This window comes from Ambystoma mexicanum, chromosome 9, assembly GCF_040938575.1.
Source record: "Ambystoma mexicanum isolate Mex_15411 chromosome 9, UKY_AmexF1_1, whole genome shotgun sequence".
Taxonomy (NCBI): Eukaryota; Metazoa; Chordata; class Amphibia; order Caudata; family Ambystomatidae; genus Ambystoma; species Ambystoma mexicanum.
In genome coordinates this window covers 692,692,515-692,712,422 of record NC_090931.1, presented here as the reverse complement: position 1 = coordinate 692,712,422, position 19,908 = coordinate 692,692,515, and the positions used below count along the sequence as shown (strand labels likewise).

Here is a 19,908-nt window from a genome sequence, read left to right as displayed (position 1 = left end):
ACGTCCCCCACCCTCTGGATCCCAGCCCTCACCCAGCACATCCAGGGCTTGAGCTTTGCAATTTCTTTCAGGTTGGCGTTACGCCACAGGGGTTGCGCCGCTGATAGTCTGTTCCCCCACCCCACAAACTTATGGACGCTCCTCCAGGTGGTAATGATCTGTGCCTTCATTGTTAGTGGGGAAGATCTGGGGGGGGGGGGGGGAGTTTGGTACAGTAGTTGCAATGGGTTGGTGTCGTGCATAGCTCCTACCTCGGCTTTTATATAGGGTAATTCCCGGTCTCCATGTAGAAGGTCATTAACCACCACCAATTGGGAGGCCCAGTAATAGGTTTGAAGGCGGGGCACTCCAATTCCACCCTCCCAGATCGACCTCTGGAGTGTAGTCAGAGCTATACGTGCTTGTCCTCCGCCCCATAGGAGCTCCCTGAGGCTCTCCACCCGGCCGAATTCCGCCCCCGAGATCTGCAGCGGGGCGTTTTGAAGGACGTAAAGGAATCGCGGGAGGGCTAACATTTTAAAAAGGGCAGCTCTACCCATGAGGGTCTGGGGGAGAAGCTTCCAGTGTTGTGCATCATTGGAGAATCGATCAATGATCGGTTTGAGATTGTGCATGGTGTAACTGGTAAGATCTGTTGTTATCCAGATCCCAAGATATCGAAAGCCAGTTTGCTCTATGTGGTATGGACAGTCAGGTGGATCAGGCTGACCCCTACCTTTCACCGGGAAGAAGACCGATTTCTTGCTATTGATCCTTAGACCGCTAAAGTCCCCGTATTGAACAAGCATCCGCGTCACCACGGGGCAGGTCCGGACAGGATCTCCCAGGTAAATCAGGAGGTCGTCCGCGTATAGGGATATCCGGTCTTCGTGTCCCTCTGGCCACTTGAACCCTATCCAGGATGTGCTCTGGCAAAGCAATATGGCCAACGGCTCTATCGGGAGAGCGAAGAGAAGGGGGAAACGGGGCACCCCTGTCTTGTACCCCTGCCCAGTCGGAAAGAGCGAGAGGTCCACCCATTCACCCTGACCTCCGCCCGGACATTTGTATACAGCAGTTTCACCCATCCCAGGAATCCCTCCCCGAAGCCCATGCGTTCCATTATCACCCAGAGGCCATCCCATCGGACCGAATCAAAGGCCTTCTCAAAATCAATTGCTAGGAGAGCGAGCGGGTCGTTGATGGTGGGAGCTCTCTCTAACGCCAGGTGGAGTCGACGCAGGTTCATACGTGTCGATTTGTCATGGCATGAAGCCACATTGATCCGGGTGTATTGGGGCCTCAGCCACCGGTTGCAACCTGTTGGCTAGGAGTTTGGCAAGGATCTTAGCCTCGCCATTGATTAGCGAGATTGGCCTATAGGAGGTGCACTGGTCCTGGGGCTTATCAAGTTTAGGGGTGACCACAAGGGTGGCCTTACAGAGGTCTTGCGGGAGGGTGCCCTGTTCCCGGGCATTCAAAAACATTTTATGGAGGGAAGATGTAATATTGTCCCCCCCCCCACCCAGCTTCCGCCAAGTTGGGAACCCATTCCGGCCCGGTGTCTTCCCGGTTTGCAATTGCGCTAGTGCTTTGTCCACCTTGGTCTCCGAGAGGGCAGAGTCAAGGCCTGCCCTTTGCTGTACTGAGAGAGTTGGGAGTGGTATGTCACTAAGGAGAGTTGGGTCCAGCTGCAGGGTCGGGGCCCAGTAGAGTGTTTCATAGAATTGGGCGAAGGCCTCGGCTCTCTCGACATCCGATGTGCACCTTTCACCCCTTAAGGTGACAATCTCACGAACACACCGTTGTCCCTCATCCCTTTTCTCCAGCCAAGCTAGCATTCTGCGGGCTTTGTCCCCATGTTCATAGATTATGGCTCGAGAGTCCCAATGGGCTTGTTTAGCATTATCCAATAAAGGGTTTCGGAGCTGCTCAGTGGCTCGTTTAAGGGAGAGCTGGGTCTGTGGGAATGGGTCAAGAATGGGTTCGCTCTCGCGTCGGCCAGTTTGCCCTCCGCTGTTATGTCTTGGAGTCTCACCCGCCTCCTATTTCCCACCCAGGAGATTATGGCGCCCGGCAAGACTGTCTTATAGGCCTCCCATACTACCACTGGGTCCTGTTCTCCGTTACCATTAAGCTCGAAGTATTCGGTGGAGACTTCCGAAAGGTGTTCAACTAGCTCGGGGGAGCCCAGATAGTAATTGTTCAATCTCCAAGTTCTAGGGAGGGGGGGGGGGACCCTGTGTGCGAAAATCCACAAGTAGGGGTGAGTGGTCTGAAATGCCCCGGGGAAGGAAGTCGGCCGCTCGTGCCCTGTAAAGATCTGTGTGTGGGACAAAGAGATAGTCGATCCTGGAGAGGGAGTCGTAGGCTCCAGAGTGAAAGGAGTACCCCCTGGTGTCCGGGTGTAACTCTCTCGCCATACATCACCCAAACCCAAAGCAGAAGCAAAGTTACACAGTTTCGTAGGGGTACCTGGGTTGCGGTGTCTAAGGTGAGTACGGTCAGTGGTGTTGCACATGATATCATTAAAATCTCCCCCCAGAAACAGCCTATCCGGCTGGTATTTTCCAATGAGGGCCGTCAAGTCTTCCAGAAGCTCTTGTCCCAACCCAGGTGGGGAGTATACTGAAGCGAAAGTGACCCTCTCCTCCCAAAGCGTTCCCAGAATCAGCACATAGCGGCCCCTAGGGTCTTGTTCCAGGCTCTGAACAGCAAAAGGAATGCGGTTGTGTACAAGAATGAGGGTGCCCCTGGATCCCATTGTGTAACCCGTATGGAAGGCCGCCCTGTAATCCGTGCGTTGGAAATGGGCACAGTTTGATCCCGCAAGGTGCGTTTCGGATAGCAGGGCCACGTCGGGAGAGTGTCTGCTAAGTACTTGCTTAATCGGATGCCTTTTGATCGCAGAGCCCATCCCATTTACGTTCTAGGTGAGTACCTTCAAAGATTTGGAGCGTTCAGTCGGGCTCGACTGGTGTTGTATGGATGCCATCCGATAATCGGGATAAGAGATTGGGCGGGTGATTCACGAGGAGGGTGTCCCCGTCAGTGGTGGTGTATTGCGGTGTCTGCCCAGGATCAATGGTATTGTACTGTCTGGACCATCTGTGGCCTCGTCTTCCCATGAACCTCAACAAACCCTGGAGTTTGTGGTAACGCGTTGCTCCCAGGGTAACAAAAAACTCCCTATAACTTTCCCTTCCCACCCCCTCCCCATACTCCACCCCAACACGAAGTACCTGTAGCCACAACATCGTTGACTCTCAAAAGGAGTGGAGCGTCAACCTTGCGAACGCCCGTTTAAATTAATACTAAAGAAGTTAGGGGGGGCCCCGGTAGTCTTATTTATTTTTATTTTATTTATTACATTTGGTTACACGCCCAAACCCTTGGGTGTCACGGCGTAAATTGCATATATCTTTGTTAACAAGAAATGGTTACATACAAAATGTTTCCAGATTTACATACATATGATGGCCACAATCTACTTTCAAAATTGCAAGTATTTAGTAGGCAGCGTGGTATGTATGGCTTGGGTGTCATTGTTCTTTGCAGTGAGTTGTCTAGGTTGCTGAGAGGGTGACCCAGTCCGCAGAGGAACTGGTAAGTTATTGTAATTTGTTAAATAGCCAAGTTTTGAGTAGCTTTTTGAACTTGGGTAAGGAAACTTTGTTGGACAGGTAGGGGGGGGGGCGTGAATTCCAGATGCGGGAGGGCTGCAATGTGGAAGCTAGTGTTGCCTGCTCTTGAGGAAGTGCAGCGAGGGATGAGGAGCTGGGTGTTGGCACTGGATCTGAGTAATCTGGGTGAGGTTTTGCGTGTGATGCAGCCATTAAGATAGCTGGGGGCGGCATCAAATGGGCATTTGTGGGTAGTGGTGAGTGTTTTGTGGAGAATTCTTGCGTGTACTGGGAGCCAGTGTGCATCTCTTCTGTATTGTGTGATATGTTCTCTTCTTTTAATGCCCAGTGCTGCTATGAGGGCTTTGTTTTGTAGGAGTTGGAGTTTGGTAAGGTTGTTTTTTGTGGTACCTAGTAATAGGATGTTGCAGTAATCTATTTTAGTTAGAATGAGGGCTCTAGCGAGGGTGAGGCAGTTGCCTGTAGTAAGGAGGGGCCTGCTTAGGATAATGAGTTTGACGGTGTAGGATGTTGAGGAGGCGAGCGCACTGATGTGGGACTTCATGGTGAGGTTGGATTTCATGGTGAGGTTGGAGTATCTCAGGTGCGATGGAGATACGCCACCGCTAGCCATAATATTAACAACATAAATGACTTACAACTGTTCGTGGCACCACTCGGCCTAGTCCGGTATCAGTTTGGTCCCAGACCCGCGTGTAGGGTCGATTTTCCACCCTCCCCTGTCCCCCCCCCCCCCAGGGGGGCCCGTCAGAATCAGTCCCAGGCTTCCGCCGGTTGGTTTCGGTGAGGGTGGTCGATCTGGCTCCGGTGGGTGTCGTGCCGGTGGCCTGGGATTTCTGTCTCTGTTGGCTCGAGGTGCCGACCAGTCTCCCTCGATATGCTGCTCTGCCCAGCGCCAGGCCTCCTTTGGGTCGCTGAAGTGGACCGTTGTGCCCTTGTGATAGATTTTCAGCTGCGCCGGGAAGAGGAGGCCGTATTTGACTCCCATCGTTTGCAACTGCCTTTTAAGTTTATCAAAGGATTGTCGTGCTTTCTGGACCTCCCGCGTGTAATCCGGGAAAAAAAGGCTATCTTGGATCCGTTAAAGGTGACCGAGCCTTTGGTTCGTGCAAGGTGCAGCAGCGGGTCTCGATCCCGATAGTTCAGTAGCCTTGCTATCAACGTTCGCAGGGGGAGCACCGGGCACTGGCCTACCCGTGGGCATTCGGTGGGCCCTCTCTATAGAAAAGAATTTAGAGAAGGATTGCTGGTCGAACAGGTCCATCAGCCACTGTTCCAGAAAGCGCTCCATGCAGGGGCCTTCGGCTTTCACGGAAATACCTACGATCCGAATGTTGTTGTGCCTGGATCTGCCCTCTCCTTCTTCGACTCTGGCCTCCAGAGTTTTGAGTTTGGCGGTGACCCCTTGAAGCTGCTCTTGCACTGCATGCAGTCCATCCTCCGTGTTGGAAATACGCTGCTCCGCCTCGCCCGTTCGTGCTGACAATTTCTGCAGGTCGTGTCGGAGGAGGGACACGTACAGGCTGATTCTGTCCATCTTCTGCTCCATCGATGTGCGGGAGTCTGCTATGGCCGCCATAACGTCCCTCAGGGAGTGTCCAGGTGCCGAGTCCTCCTCTACCGACGGCAGCGGTTCGGAGTCGGGGGACTGCGTTGGAGGGATTGTATACTGTTCGATTCTGTTTTGCATGGTGGGCCGTCTAGCTTTGTTCTTCCCCATGTCCGTGTATGCGGGTCTTCGACACGGCAACCAAGTGGCGGTGCCCGTCTCTCCTCGTCCGGGCAGAGCGGTTCGGTCAACCGATTCCTCCAGTTGGGGTCCCACGGGGACACACCGTAACTCCCAACCCCTGTCGGCCCTCCGGAGCTCCGTCCCCGACTCTGACTTGGAACCACCTCAGAGTGCGTGGAAGGCCCGGTCCCCGCTCAAAGCGCACCCAGTTCTCCGGCGGCCATCTTGGTTCGTCGTCGGGCCTCTCCGACGTCTCCTTCCCGGGCTCCTACCTCTGCAGCCCCGGCGCGTTTCAGGCTGGAATTCGCCCCAGACGTGCCCTGGGGTATCACGCACCGGCGATCATATTTTGGGGGTCACCAGATGGTTTTAAGTAGTCGTTTGTAACAGGATGTTAGGCTGCGGCTGCGGGAGCTCCAGAGGCGCACGTCTACCGCATCGCGCAGTTGGCCACGCCCCCTGGTTGGCTGCTTTTGAGTATAACTATGGGATTCAGGGTTTCACAGGGAATCTGCTGATTCCTTGGCTTTTGTCTAGGCTCCCCCAGGTTGCAACTGATGCTGTAATGGAGGTGGGGGATCCTGAAAGATTGGAGTATGAAAATGTGAAGCTAGCTTTGATAGCTAGATTTGAGAACACTCCTTCCCAGTACCGTAGGACCCTCAAAAAGCATGATGGTACCACTTGGGCTACCTTGGTGTGTGAATGTTTGAAGAACTTACATGGTTGTGTAAAGGGTTAGAGTTAACACTTTTGAAGGAATGAGAAATCTATTTTTGTTAGTATCTATTTTTGATGTCTGCTTTCCTTGGCTGAGACATCACTTGGCAGACGCTAAGGAAATTGATCCAAAGAAGTTAGCAAAGGCTTCTGACTTGTGGGTTGCCAACAGGGCTACTGACGAGGAGTCTGGGGCAACTCGGAAGAATGATGGGAAGCAGCAAAAGAAAGATGGCAAAGAGAATTCTAATCCCTCCAATCCAAAAAAGGGCCCCAAACAGAAAAAGGGTAAGCCACAAGGGAAACCGAATCAGGCTAGTGAAACCTCTGGTGCCAAACCACAGGGAGGTCAGCAGAAACCCCCATTTTTCAAAACATTTGGAAAATGTTATGCTTGTGGGTCTACTGACCCATGTGAAAGGGGATCCCAGATGCAAGGGTAAACCTTCAGGTGTCCACACTGCCTCCTTAGCCTCTTCCCCAGAGGGAGAAATACATATGGCAAGTGGAAACTTTAAACTACTGGCTGAAGACCCCATTGGAGTCTCTGCCAGTGTTTCTTTAGTGTCCCTGGGACTGTGGGAACAGCAGAATTTAGATGTCTATAATTAAATTCCAGATAATACAAAAGAATATTTCAAGGACGGTGTACTTGTAAATGGCCAGGAGACCCTTGCCATTAGAGACACTGGGGCCGGCATTACAGTGGTCGATGAATCTTTTTTCAAACCTGGGATGTTGCTAAAGCACCCAAAGGCCTCACTAAACTTGCTGGAAAAATGCTTCCAAGATTACCAGCTCTCGTCCAGTGCAACAACATGACTGTCAAGACACCGGTTAGTGTGCAGAGTGAGGTGTCTGGGAGAGTCCTGTTGGGGAATGACTTAAAAACTCTTGGAGTTGTATCCAGCACCCCTAGGCCTCCCAGTAAGAGGAAACAAGAGCAGACAAGGAAGGCCAGAGAGAGTACCTTAACTGACTCTCCAGAGGATGTTACAGAGGAAACTAGAACACTCAGCCCACAGGAACTACTAACTGCTATTTCTAAGAAGAAGGAGAAAAAGGGGAAACCCAAGGTCTCAAAGAAAAAGCCAGATAGCACTCCTGTACTTCCAACAAAGACATCCCCGAGAGGACTGTCCAAATTCACACCTGTGACTGCTCCACCAGCTGAGGCTGAGTGTGAGGAACAACCAGGAAAGGTTGAAAAGCTGCTGAAGATTCAGAGCTGGAAGAAGACCTTTCCCCTGTTGGAGATCTGGACCCTAAAGACCATCCTGAGCTGCAGTCTTTACTGCCAGAAGGTGCCCCTGTAGGGCAGACGTCAGCAGAGGTCAAAGAGAGTGTCCAACTCTTGAAGGACTTCGCCACAGGCAGCTTCCCAGCTGGACGGGCAAGAGCCAGGGAAGCACAGGTTGTACTGGGAAGATGGCCTCTTCTACAGTGAACCAACTGAGTCTATCCTAGGGGACTACAGAAGACTTGTAGTGCCTCCAGTGATAAGACAACAATTCCTACAGTTAGCCCATGAGATTTCTTTGGCTGGTCACTTAGGTTTCAAGAAGACCAAGGAAAGGCTTTCTCTTTATTTCTACTGGCCTAAGTTGGGGTATGATTTAGATAAATTCTGTAGGAGCCGTCACACTTGTCAGACATCTGGCAAGAGTGGAGCCAAGACTTTGGCACCTCTGGTGCCTCTTCCAGTGGTGGGAGTCCCTTTTGAGAGGGTAGGAATCAACAGTGTTGGTCCCTTAGACCCTCCAACCTCTTCAGGCAATCAATGTATATTGTTTGTAGTAGACCATGCCACTAGGTACCCATAAGCTATACCTATGAGGACTGTACAGCTCAGGCTGTTGCTAAGGCCCTACTTGGTATCTTTACCTGGGTAGGTTTTCCTAATGTAGTCATCTCTGACAGGGGATCAAACTTTATGTCCAATTACATGCAGGCCATGTGGAAAAACTGGAGTGACTTACACGTTCTCAATTGCCTACCATCCCCAGAAGAATGGGTTGGTAGAGCGGTTTAACGGGACTATGAAGAGCATGATGGGTGCTTTAGAGGAACCCCTTAGAAGAAAGGGCAACCTTCTATTTGCTTATAGAGAAGTCCCTCAGGAGGGAGTTGGATTTAGTCCCTTTGAGCTACTTTATGGTCATCCAGTTAGAGGCCCCTTGGTCCTAATTAAGGAGGGGTTGAGGAGTGCTCCTTCCCCAAGCTAGTGAGTCACTGACTATGTGCTAGGTCTCCGGAGGAGAATGACGCACATGATGACAGAAGCATCTGATAACTTGAAAGCAGGTCAGGCTCTGGTATTGGCCCGACCAGAAGGCCAACATGGTTGAGTTTACTCAAGACCAGCAAGTTCTAGTTATGGTACCTACAAGGCAGAGGGCCTTACAGGACAAATGGATCGGACCCTTCAAGGTTGTGGGAAAACTTGGAGAGGTCAATTATTTGGTGGGCTTAGGCAATCTTAAGGAGGCCCACAGGGTCTTTCACACCAACTGTCTAAAAGCCTATGTCTCAAGACGAGAAGAAGAGGAAGAGGAAGAGGAGGAGGAGGAGGAGGAGGAGGATCATCTATTCAGTTTGCCCCTCTGTTTTCACTGTCACCGGGCTTGACCCCTTGAGGCCAGCATGATAGTCTCACTGGTGACTGTTTACCTGTTAAAAGCAGAGGTTACAGGATGTTAGACCATGTAAGAAACCACATAAAGGATTAGGTCAACAAGATGCTTGATCTCGGGGTAATCCAAGGAGTTGAGATTATGTGTGAACTATAGAGCTCTAAATGCAGTCACAAAGACTAATGCCCACCCTTTACCTAGGACAGATGAGCTGGTAGACAAACTTGGTTCAGCCAAGTACCTCAGTACATTTCACCTAACGTTTGGCTATTGGCAAATAGCCCTGACGGACCATGTCAAGGAGAAAACTGCATTTACGACCCCAGCAGGCCTCTACCAGTTTAAGGTTATGCCTTTTGGATTAAATAATACACCTGCTACGTTCCAAGGATGGATGACATTGCCGTGTTCAGCCCTACTTGGAAAGAACGTGTTGACCACTTAGGATATGTTTTGCAGGCTCTTGAGCAGGCCCATCTGACCATAAAGACAAGTATGGGTCAAATTGGTCAAAGCAAAGTGGTCTACCTTGGACATGAGGTAGGAGGAGTTAAAATAAGGCCATTGCCTAGCAAAGTACAAGCTGTACATGAATAGGCCACCCCTACTACCCAAACCCAAGTGAGAGCCTTCTTAGGTCTCACTGGTTATTATAGGAACCTCAGAGAACTATGGGTCCATAGCTTCTCCCTTGAATGCGGTCTCCTCACCCAAATTCCCCAAGAAGGTCAGGTGGAATGAGGAGTGCACCAAGGACTTAAAGCCCTTTGACAAGCTCTAGTCTTAAGAGCTCCTGACAACAGCCAAACCTTAATTGTGCAAACATGCGTCCAATACAAGTGTGGTTGCAGTTTTGACTCAGCGGGATGAAAAAGTTAGGGAACACCCCATCTGCTTCATCAGTAGGAAGCTGAAGGAACCTGAGACAAGGTGGGCAACCATAGAACGGGAGGGTTTTGCCATTGTGTGGTCTCTGAAGAAGTTTAGACCATATTTTTATGGATCTACTTTTGTGATTCAGACAGACCACCAACCCTTGAGATGGTTAATGTAGATGAATGGGGAAAATCCTAAATAGTTAAGATGGTCAATCAGCCTACAGGGGTTTGATTTTACCATTGAACACAAGTCGGGGTGTAATCACCAAAATGCTGATGGTCTCTCCAGAATGTATGACGACTGGAGTAAGGAGATTCATCCAGGGGTGGATTAAATCCTCCTGTCCCTTAGTCTCAGGGGACGAGTGTTGGGGAGAATTCTCATAAATGTGCTAATTCCCTTCACCTTAGAGACCCCCAGCAACTTTGCTGCATTTTGAGGACTTGATTTTTTTTACCTGGAGAGAGTGTGATCCTTGTTTCCCCACTCCCTCATATATTTTGATGTGCTTTTTACTCTAGTGTTCTTTGATTATGGTGTTTTAGACAACTCCATAGACATCTTTTCATGTGTGTCACACAGCACACTCCGTGCAGTGACACAGGGAAGCCTTTTAGGCTCTCCCAATGTTTAAACACCTTCTCTGGGATAAACTACTGTTTCCCAGAGAAAGTAAAGTTAAATTGACTTTACTAGTCTTTTTAAATTCCTAGACACAGCACACGCTATCTTCCGCTAGAGTGCTGGAGGGGTTACGTAGTATGCCCTGTGTGTAGAAACTCATGTAGCAGTCAAATGCTACCCTTTCCTATCGAAATAGCTGGTGGCAGTGGTTTTTCAAAGAACTACCATGATTTTTCCTCACCGCAAACACCGGTAGCGTTAAATCGCGGGAGCCATGTTTTTCTTTTTTCGTTGTTTCTTTTTGGAAAGGTCCTTCTAGAGTTTGCACGCCAAACCAGGTTTGGTCCCTTTGTTCCTACACCTAATGGCGGGCTTCAGGACTGAAGACTGCCTCTTGCGCCTGAGTGTCTGGGGTGGGCAGGAAGTGAGGGAGGTGCCGAAACTCCCTGTGCTTAGTCTCCTAGGAGACCCAAATGAACTCGGGCGTGATTGGCTGGCTGACTGTCCAGCAAGGACAACCACCCTGCTGGGCGAGTGGTAGGTAGGATGGAATTAATGGGAGAAAACTATTTAAAAGGCGAGTCTCTTGGCTTGAAAGGCAGAGTCGACCACTGGAACGAAGGAACCGAAGACGAGCTGGAGGAGGACGGCTGCTGCAACTACTGGACTGTTAGTTTACCTGCTGAAGCCCTGCTGCAGGTCCGAATCGCCAAGTTCATCTTGACGAAGCCCTTCAAGGATGACTTCTCCCTTTGAGTTGGTGGGACCAATCAACTCGTAAGCCACCTGGACACCATTCTCGCAGCTAGTTGTATTTTCCTCAGAGTGCTGCAGGAAACCGAATAACCAGGGAGGGAAGGACACCAGTTTGTGTGCTCGACTACAGCTACCTGAATCGAAGATTTGCCAGTTTGCCAGCTTTGTGACCAGTCCCCGTGCAGTGCAGAAGTCCCCTGACGTCCTCCCTCTTGTCCCCACTACTGAGGCTCAGGAACAGCGAGATCTGCAGGAATGCCAGGAACAGAAGTCTTCAGCTGCATCTTTTTCTTCAATCTAAGGTACTATGAAAACCCGACCGAGAGAACTTATCTCTCACTGCGAAAGTGCGTGAAACTTTGGCAACTTGCAGGTCTAGTCAGCTTGTGACCCGACATATGACTTTCTTCTATGAACTACTTCTGAGAACCGTGGCAAAGACTTTTCCGTTTAACTACCAGAAAAAAAGTTTTTACCTGTACAAGACTCTAGCTCATTGACTTTGGCCTACCTATTACATTGAATCAACTCCTCTGTTGAACTCAAACTATTTGCACTGCTTAAAAGTAACACTACTATTCGTTTTATTAACTTCTGCCTTTTTGCTCCTACTTCAAATGCTCTGAATGCCATTTTGCTCCTCCTTCAAAGTATTTTAAATGCCTCAGAACCTGATGGTGTGAGGTACTGTAGTATTTTAGTGTGATATTGATTGCCTCCTTTTTGTGAATGCTTTCTAACTGACTGTGTAATAAATTAAGTGTTTTACCAAGAAACCTTAAGTATAAGTGTCTATCTGAATACTTGTGATTGTGGACCTCTGTGTAACAACCTTACAACTTCACATTCCCTCTTGAGATAGGCCTGGGGGCTCAGCTCGCTACCAAAAACTGTGTGGTACAGAATTAGCAAAACCAACCTTTGGTATTACACCTGCAGTCCTAGTTGTGTGTAGTGGTCCCAGAGGGTACTGCATGCAAACTTTGCCTAACAGGACACCTGCTGCAACTCCTGGCCCGTTGGTTTGCCCGGTGATGCCCTGCTGCAGTGACTACTTGCCAAGTTCGCATCGACAGAGAAGCCCTGCAAGGACGACTTCTCTCTTTGATTTAGTGGGACCAATCAACTCCCAAGTAAGCCACTTAGACACCCATCTCGGAGCTGGTTGAATTTCCTCAGAGTTGCTGCATGAAACCGTAGAGCCAGGGAGAGGGACACCAGATTGTGTGCATTGCTTGTAAGCTGGCCTAAAGCTTTTGGAAGATCCTTTGGACTCCCTCGAAGCAGGACTGACCAAGCCTGACCCCCCTCAGTCGAGTGTGGGACCTCTGAATTGAGGAAAGTCCACCTTGACAGTCAGGAACCACGCTTATTGCTATTTGCTGTATCGCAAGAAGCTGAAAAGCAAAACAGCCACTGAAAGTAAGGTTTGCCGGTTACCAATGTTGACCGTGTCAGTGCAGTGCAGGAGTCCCCTGACGTCCTCCGTCTTGTCCCCATGACTGAGGCCCAGGAACACTGAGATCTGCAGAGCTGTGCAGGAACAGAAGTCTTCAGCTGCCTCTTTTCTGCTTTAGTTTAGTTAGTTTTAGTTTATTTATTTATAAAGCGCGGCCGAACCCTCAGGTAGCCGGGCGCATTGTGTTTGAAGCAAGACATGGGTTACAGAAAGGTTGCACATAAAAGATACATAAAAGTTCAGTATAATAGGTATCATATGGACCGGGTTACAGTATGGTCCATGTCAGGTACAGGATGATAGGTTACAATGGAAATACAGGTTTTAGTATAGATTAGCATGCCAGTATCTTATCTTATTCTTACTGAGTAGTGAGCCAAGTTTTCACCATGGCTCTGAATGACCAGAATGATTCCTCAGATCTGATTGTTATGGGCAGTGTGTTCCAGCACTTCTCTGCTAGCACTGGGAAGCTAGATACCCCTGCTGTTGTCCGAATGAATTTGGGAATGTTCAGTAGGTGCATGTAAGGTGTTCTGGTAGGTCTAGAGGTGCTGTGTCTAGAAAATGTGTCTAAGTATCTGGGGGCAGTCAGTGAGAGACAATTGTGGGTGGTGACAAGCAATCTTAATTTAATTCTGTCTCGGATGGGGAGCCAGTGGACTTCCTTGCTGATGGTGGAAATGTGGGCCTTGCGAGGGAGGTTAAGGGCACATCTAAGTGCATTATTCTGATGTTGGTAGAGCCTAGGAAGAGAGTATTGCAATAATCTAACCTCGATAATTTCAGAGCTCTAGACAATGTGAGGCAACTAGTGGTGGAGAGAAATGGTGTCCAGTCATAGTTTCGAAAAAAAAAAAAGGATCGAATGCCCTTTTTTTCTAAACCAAAAGGACCGGAATTTTTTTTTTCAAATGCTTTTTTATTTATTTATATATGTTTTAGTTTAGTATGGATAAAGTTTTTTTTTTTATAAAAGAAAACGGGGGGTGGGGTTTTGGGGGGGGAGGGGGAACTCCCGCATTAAAAAAAAGCATTAGAAACTTTTTTTTCCGGCACTTTTGGTGTCGAAAAAAAGGCATTCGATCCTTTGTATTTCGAACAAGTCACCTACAACCCAAAGAAATGGTCTACATGCATTAATAAGCTTGTTCGTATAAGCTGTAGATGCGATAGTTGCATTTATTTGTTTTTTGAGCGATAGTGTAGAGTCGAGATACACGCCCAGTGTTTTAACTTCTTTTGAGACTTTTATATTATTGCCGTCCATCGTAAAAGATTGATACCTAGTGTCCATTTTTGTTGAGGCGGGCTTGCCAACCTACGATGAGTAGTTCTGTCTTGTCGTTGTTCAAGCAGAGGCTATGTGTGGCCATCCATGCTTGAATTTAAGGTAGATTTCAGTAAGCTTTGCAGCATCTCTCTCATAGCACCCAGTGTGTGTGATGAGGATCTGTGTGTCATCAGCGTAATTGGTATATGTGACACCCAGATAATGAAGTCGGTCAAAGAGGAGATTGGTGAATATGTTGGTGTAGGAGTGAAGATCCTCGTCGACCTATCGGACAGGAAGGACTGAATCCAATTGGTGGCATTCTGTGAGAATGCAGCAGCCAAAGAGGAGATGAGTGAGAATTTGGTGGTCAACTAAGTCAAAGGCTGCGGATAGATCCAACAGGAGCAAGATGGCCAGATTGCCCTTGCCTTTGGTTTCCTCCATTTGGATTTTTAGATCCAGGAGGGCAATGTCTGTCCCGTGCCTGGGTCTAAAGACGATTGTCGCAGGCCTAGGAGATTGTCTTCCTAATGTTGTTGTATTTGGAGATATGCCACTCTGTCTAGAATTTTAAGGAGGAGGGGACAGTTGTGATGGGTCTGTAATTAGTGGGTATATTGGGGTCTAAATTGGGTTTTTTAAGGAGGGGAAGGACCCATGCTTCTTTAAGGTTGTTTGGTACAGAAGAGTTTTTGAACGAGGAATTGATCACGAGGTGATGAAGGGGGCTAGATCTTTGGCTTCGTCTTTAATGACTGAGGCAGGGCACAGGTCACCTTGGCAATTTGAAGGTTTAAGACTGGCAATTATGTTTACAACTTCGTCCACTGTGACTGGGGAGAAGTGGAAGGAGGGGCAGTCAGGAATAGAAGAGCTCTTTTTGCTACTAGAGTCGTCTTTGGAGATGAGGCTAGCTTGTTTGGACTGTAGTTTGGCTTGTAAGAGGGCTATTTTATTTGATAGTGCAAGTTGGATATTATTGCACCATGCTTTATCCTTGATGCAGTCATCTGCAGGTGGCGTTGGGGATTCTAATTCTCTTAGAATGGAGAATAACTCTTTTGTGCCTGATTTGGCGTTGTGTATTCTCAGGTTGAAAATCTCTTTTTTAGCATTATTCATGGCGGTTTTATAAGTAATTGCTGCAGAGGAGAATTTATCTTTAGATGAGAGAGAAGGGGCTTCTCTCCAGTTAGTTTCTGCAGCTCTCTTAATATTGCGCAGAGCTTTTAGTTCAGCTGAGAACCATTTATTCATATGGGCAGTAGGTTTGCGTTTTCTTAGTTTGAGGGGAGCTATTTGGTTGAGGGCTTGTTGTTTACCAAGGAACTGTAAAACAAGTCTAAGAGAACTGACCTCTTACTGTGGAAGTGCTTGTAACTTCTACAACTCACAAGTCTAATCAGCCTGTGGCCCTACATTTGATTCTTCTTTTTATCAAATACTCCTAAGAACTTGTGCAAAGACTTTTCCATTTGCTTACCTGAAGTGATGCATCCTATACAAAGATTTTTGCCCATTGACTTTGGCTTAGGCTGTTTGAATTGAATGACTCTTCTAAGTGCGATCTGAAAGTATTTGTCCTGCTTATGAATATTTGTAATTCTTGTGTTCTAATAACCTTTGCCTTTTAACAACTTTTTAAGTGTGTTCTGAATGCCACCAGTAAGGTATTCATGTCCCCAGCATCCTTGTTACTGAAGTCACCTGTGGGTGTATACATTAATTGTTTATGTAAGAAACCTTGAGTGTAAGATTTTATTTGAATACATGTAACTGTGAATCTTTGTAACTCCACTACTGCTCACATTTCCCCTCTTGAGATAAGCCTGGCTGCTCAACACGCTACCATAACTGTGTAGTACAAGCTTATACCAAAGGTTGGGTTGCCTATACCTGTAGTCATAGTTGTTTGTAGTGTTCCCAGAGGGTACTACATTCAAACTAGACCCCAGACAAATGAAACCATTTCTAGGGGCTATTCTAAACACAAAGGAGGAGATTGCATTCCCCTCAAACGAGAGAGTACAAAATATTCTGTTGCAGGTACCTCAAAACAAGGTCTCTCGGCAGATAACTGTACGCAAAGCAATGCGTTTGCTCGGGATGATGGCCTCTTGCATTCATATAGTTCCTCATGCGTGCCTGTGCATGCGTTCAATGGCAAGAATGGTTCGCGAAACAGTGGCCTCAAGCAAGAAGACAGTGGGATGATCTAGTGGTTGTTCAGCTAACCCTGGTTCAGGCTCTTTGCTGATGGTCCAAGGACAACCTGTTAAAAGGAAAAGCTTTTCACGCTCCACCAGCACAAGCGATCCTTACTACAGACAGCTCACTTACCGGATTGGGGGGGGGGGCACACTTCCTCCACCACACAGCCCACGGAAAGTGGACACACGCTATTGCCCAGAGACATATCAACTTCCTGGAACTCTTGGCAGTCCCCAAGGCTCTTCAAGCCTTTCAACGACATCTCAAGGGTCAAACGGGATAGGTCCCCACAGACGGCACCACGGTCATGTTCTATCTGAACAAGCAGGGAGACGCACACTCCCAGTCTTTCCAAGCTATCACAATAAATATGGAAGTGGGCACTCAAGCGGAACATGTTCCTAACATCTCAACATGTTCTCTGGCAGACACCCTCTACCAGAAGAACATGAGTGGCAACACAACAGATATCCTAGACAAAATATTCTCACTATGGGATTACCCCCCACTAGACTTGTTTGCCGTAAAGCTAAACGCACAATGCCCAGACTTTGCGTCCAGGATTCACCAGCCAGGATCCAAGGGGAGTGCTGTGTGGATGAACTGGTCACAGAAATGTGCTTACGCTTTTCCCCCCCGACACCACTCCTGAGCTGAATAGTGCACAAGATGCACCAGGAAAAAAGTAACCTTCATCCAGCTTGCTCCAATGTGGGCGAGACGGCCTTGGTTTCCACATCGCTCAAACTGGCAATGTGCAACCCTATCAAGCTCCTGTGCCTGTACAACATGTTGACACAACACAAGGGGGCATCCCTCCACCCACAATCGATTAACTTGGCAGCTTGCCTCCTGAAGTCCTAGTTTGGCCACTTAAACCTTCCACGTAGGTGTATGGATATCCTCAAAGAGGCATGAAAACCCAAAACCAGGCACTGTTATTTTAATAAGTGGAAAAGATTTGTGATCTGGTGCACATCAGTCACTAAACCCAGTGAACCGTTCTCCAGCTAACATTCTATACTACATGCTTAACTTACTAGACTCCGGCCTGGTATTCAATTCCTTAAAGGTACATCTGGCGGCCCTATTGGCTTACACCACTTCACAGAACAAGGTGTCCTGGTGGAAAGTCCCTGTCATCAAGGCATTCATGGAAGGGGTAAAGAGGCTATACCCCCACCCCCCAATTTCCAACCCTCACCCTGGTTGGGATCTCAATGTTGTGCTCTCCAAGGATGATGTTGTCTCGGGAGGATAGCTCAGCGGCAACTTGCTCGCCTTGGAAGCAAGACGACATGGAGCAATACAGGACGGGTCCTCGTCCTCGGGGTATTACGCGCTTTATAAATAACTTATCAAATCAAGCTCATGGACCCACCCTTCAAGCCTATGGACAAGGCCAGCCTAAAGCATCTTACCTATTAAACTGCATTCCTGGTAGCTATCACCTCCATAAAATGAGTCGGCGAGCTACAGGCTTTATCTGTACAAGACCCCCTTTTCATCATACACAACAACAAGTTTGTCCTCCGAACACATCCTAGGTTTTCACCTAAGTTCATTTAAAAGTTCCATATAAACCAGTCCATTGATATGATATGGCATTTATAACGCGCCTATACACAAGTGTTTCAAGGCGCGACGAGGCAAGGTAGGGGGAACGGAGGAAGACAGACAACGATCATCCTACTAGGCCAGGTCTCATTCAGATCGTGCATGGGAAAGGGAGGGGGGAGAGTGTGGGGGGAATGGGTGGAAGGGACAGTGCAGTACATGGGATAACAAATACATAATAGTAGTAGAAGTGCGGCCAGCAGGTGGCAAAGGGTAAGTGCAGACAACATGTATCAAGTGCTGGAAGTGGGACTGAAGGGATACAGAAACAGTCCTCAAGTTGCCAGGAAGACAGTGCAGGTGTGCGACTGGCTGGGGAGGGGACCTGGGCCTGAGATTAGAGGGTGGCCAGGTAACCAGTGCAGGTTAGGTTTCAACCAGGAAGTCAGCAGGGGAGAGGAGGAGAAAAAGCTGAAGCGAAGAGAGAGATTTTGAGGTGCTTCCTGAACAAGAGATGGTTCTCTTCAAGTTGCAGGGAGGCCGTGCCAGAGGGAGGCCCCAGCCGAAGAAAGAGATCTACCACCAACTAGTTGCTTGGAGAAGCGACTGACCCTGAGGGAGTTGGAAGCAGATGAGCGAAGAGCTCGAGAAGGAAGATATTTAGGAAGAGAGAGTTGATGTATTGCGGCCCTAGGCCCCAGAAGGCCTTGTGGACAATGCAGAGGGTTTTGAACTTAATCCTTGCTGCCACAGGGAGCCAGTGCAGAGATTTCAGTCCTGGAGAGATACAATCCCTGGGCTTGAGCCCAAGGACAAGTTTTGCAGTCTTGTTCTGGATGAGTTGCAGAGGGCGGAGCACTTCCCACCTTCTTTCAAAATCCATCAAACAGAAAGAAGCCTCCATACTCTTGACCTACGGAGGGCTGTGTTGTACTATGTGAACAAAACAAAACCCCTAAGGAAAACAGACCAACTCTTTGTTTCCATAGCGCCTGGTAGAGAAGGCGATCACATATGAAAGGGCGCCATCTCCAGATGGATAGTCAAATGCGTCCAACTCTGCTATTCCTTATCCAAAAAGGTTCTACCTTTTTACTCAAGGGCACACTCTACCAGAGGTACAGGGGCTACCTTAGCTTTCATTGCAAACGTCCCTCTAGATGCCATCTGCAAGGCTGCTAGATGGAGTTCCTTCCGTACGTTCACACAACATTACTGCATTGACACACATTCTAAAGCAGATTCGCTCTTGGGACAAGCGGTTCTAAACATCTCTTTGCCGCTGTACCTTCTAACTTCCCACTTCCTTTTCCAGAGACTGCTCCCTAATCTATGCAGAGCATGTGATCTAAGCAGATCCACAAGCTTTAGAAGGGATACATTACTCACTGTAATTGTATTGCTGGTGCTTGTATCTGCTTAGATTCAAATACGCCCACCCTTTCTCCCCTACTGGAGTAGAAGGCGCATAATGTTTTCTAGGTTTTTCTATTTCTGCTTACCTTATCTGTACTCGCGCTATACTTGATGCAACCTCATGTCAGAAACAATCTGAGGGACCTCGATGCGTGAAGGACCATGAGTACAGTACATGTCACACTAGGGGATAGTATTACTAATCCTGCCCTGTTGACGTCTGTTATCAAGTTTCGAAAACAAATCTTGCAATACTCTGCGACTTCCACTAGATGTCAGACTATGCAGAGCGTGTGAATCTAAGCAGACGCAAGCACCAGAAATATGATTACGGTGAGTAATGTATCCCATATCAAAGCATAGCAGGTAGCCTGTTCAGGATTTTGTTCTGTCTCTCCAAGATCTTCTTTTGTGGATGACTCATTGTTAATCAATAATTTGATTCTAGATTGTGCTAAGCCATTGACCCCATCCATCAGAATCCTCGCTCCAAGTGTCTTTGTTTTCTCTGCTAGGATAATTTTCTGAGGGGGGACAGCTCCCGCAGAGTGCAGCACCAGAAACAGCGGAAGCCCAGAAAGAAAACAAAACCTGCTGCACTTACAAAAAAACATAAGAAGAAGAAGAGGAGAATGCCCTGCCGTCCGCAGAAACCTATCCCGCCAGCACTGCCCCAGGGTAACCTCTGCATGCCATCCAGTGTCTCACTGCCTGTGGCCCTATCGCGCATAAGGTTAGTGCAATCCATCTACTAAATGTTAAATTTACCAGGCATTCAGAGCAAGGCTCCATGGCTGGTCTTGTTTCAGAGAAAAAAAAAAAAATTCCTGCATGGACCAAAAATGGCAATTGGACCAATACTTGCCATAGCCCTTGCTAGTGTTCATAGCAACATTGAAGTACCCACCAAAGCCATCATACCCTTCTGTGTGTTACTGTTTGGTTCTGTTATTGGACAAGCTGCTGCTAATTGTTGATGTGTGCAATGTATAAACTTTGATGTAAAATAGTTTTACCTGTTG

General features: G+C 48.2%; 1 protein-coding gene across 2 annotated transcripts in view; it reads left to right on the top strand.

The window, feature by feature from the left end:
* Nucleotides 1–19,908, top strand: part of INO80D (INO80 complex subunit D) — a 227,190-nt gene that overhangs the window by 161,823 nt on the left and 45,459 nt on the right. For both annotated transcript variants that reach the window (XM_069615563.1, XM_069615562.1), the window contains exon 9: nucleotides 19,402–19,619. In XM_069615563.1, the coding sequence (XP_069471664.1) occupies nucleotides 19,402–19,619 (218 nt within the window). The remainder of the gene's footprint in view (nucleotides 1–19,401; nucleotides 19,620–19,908) is intronic.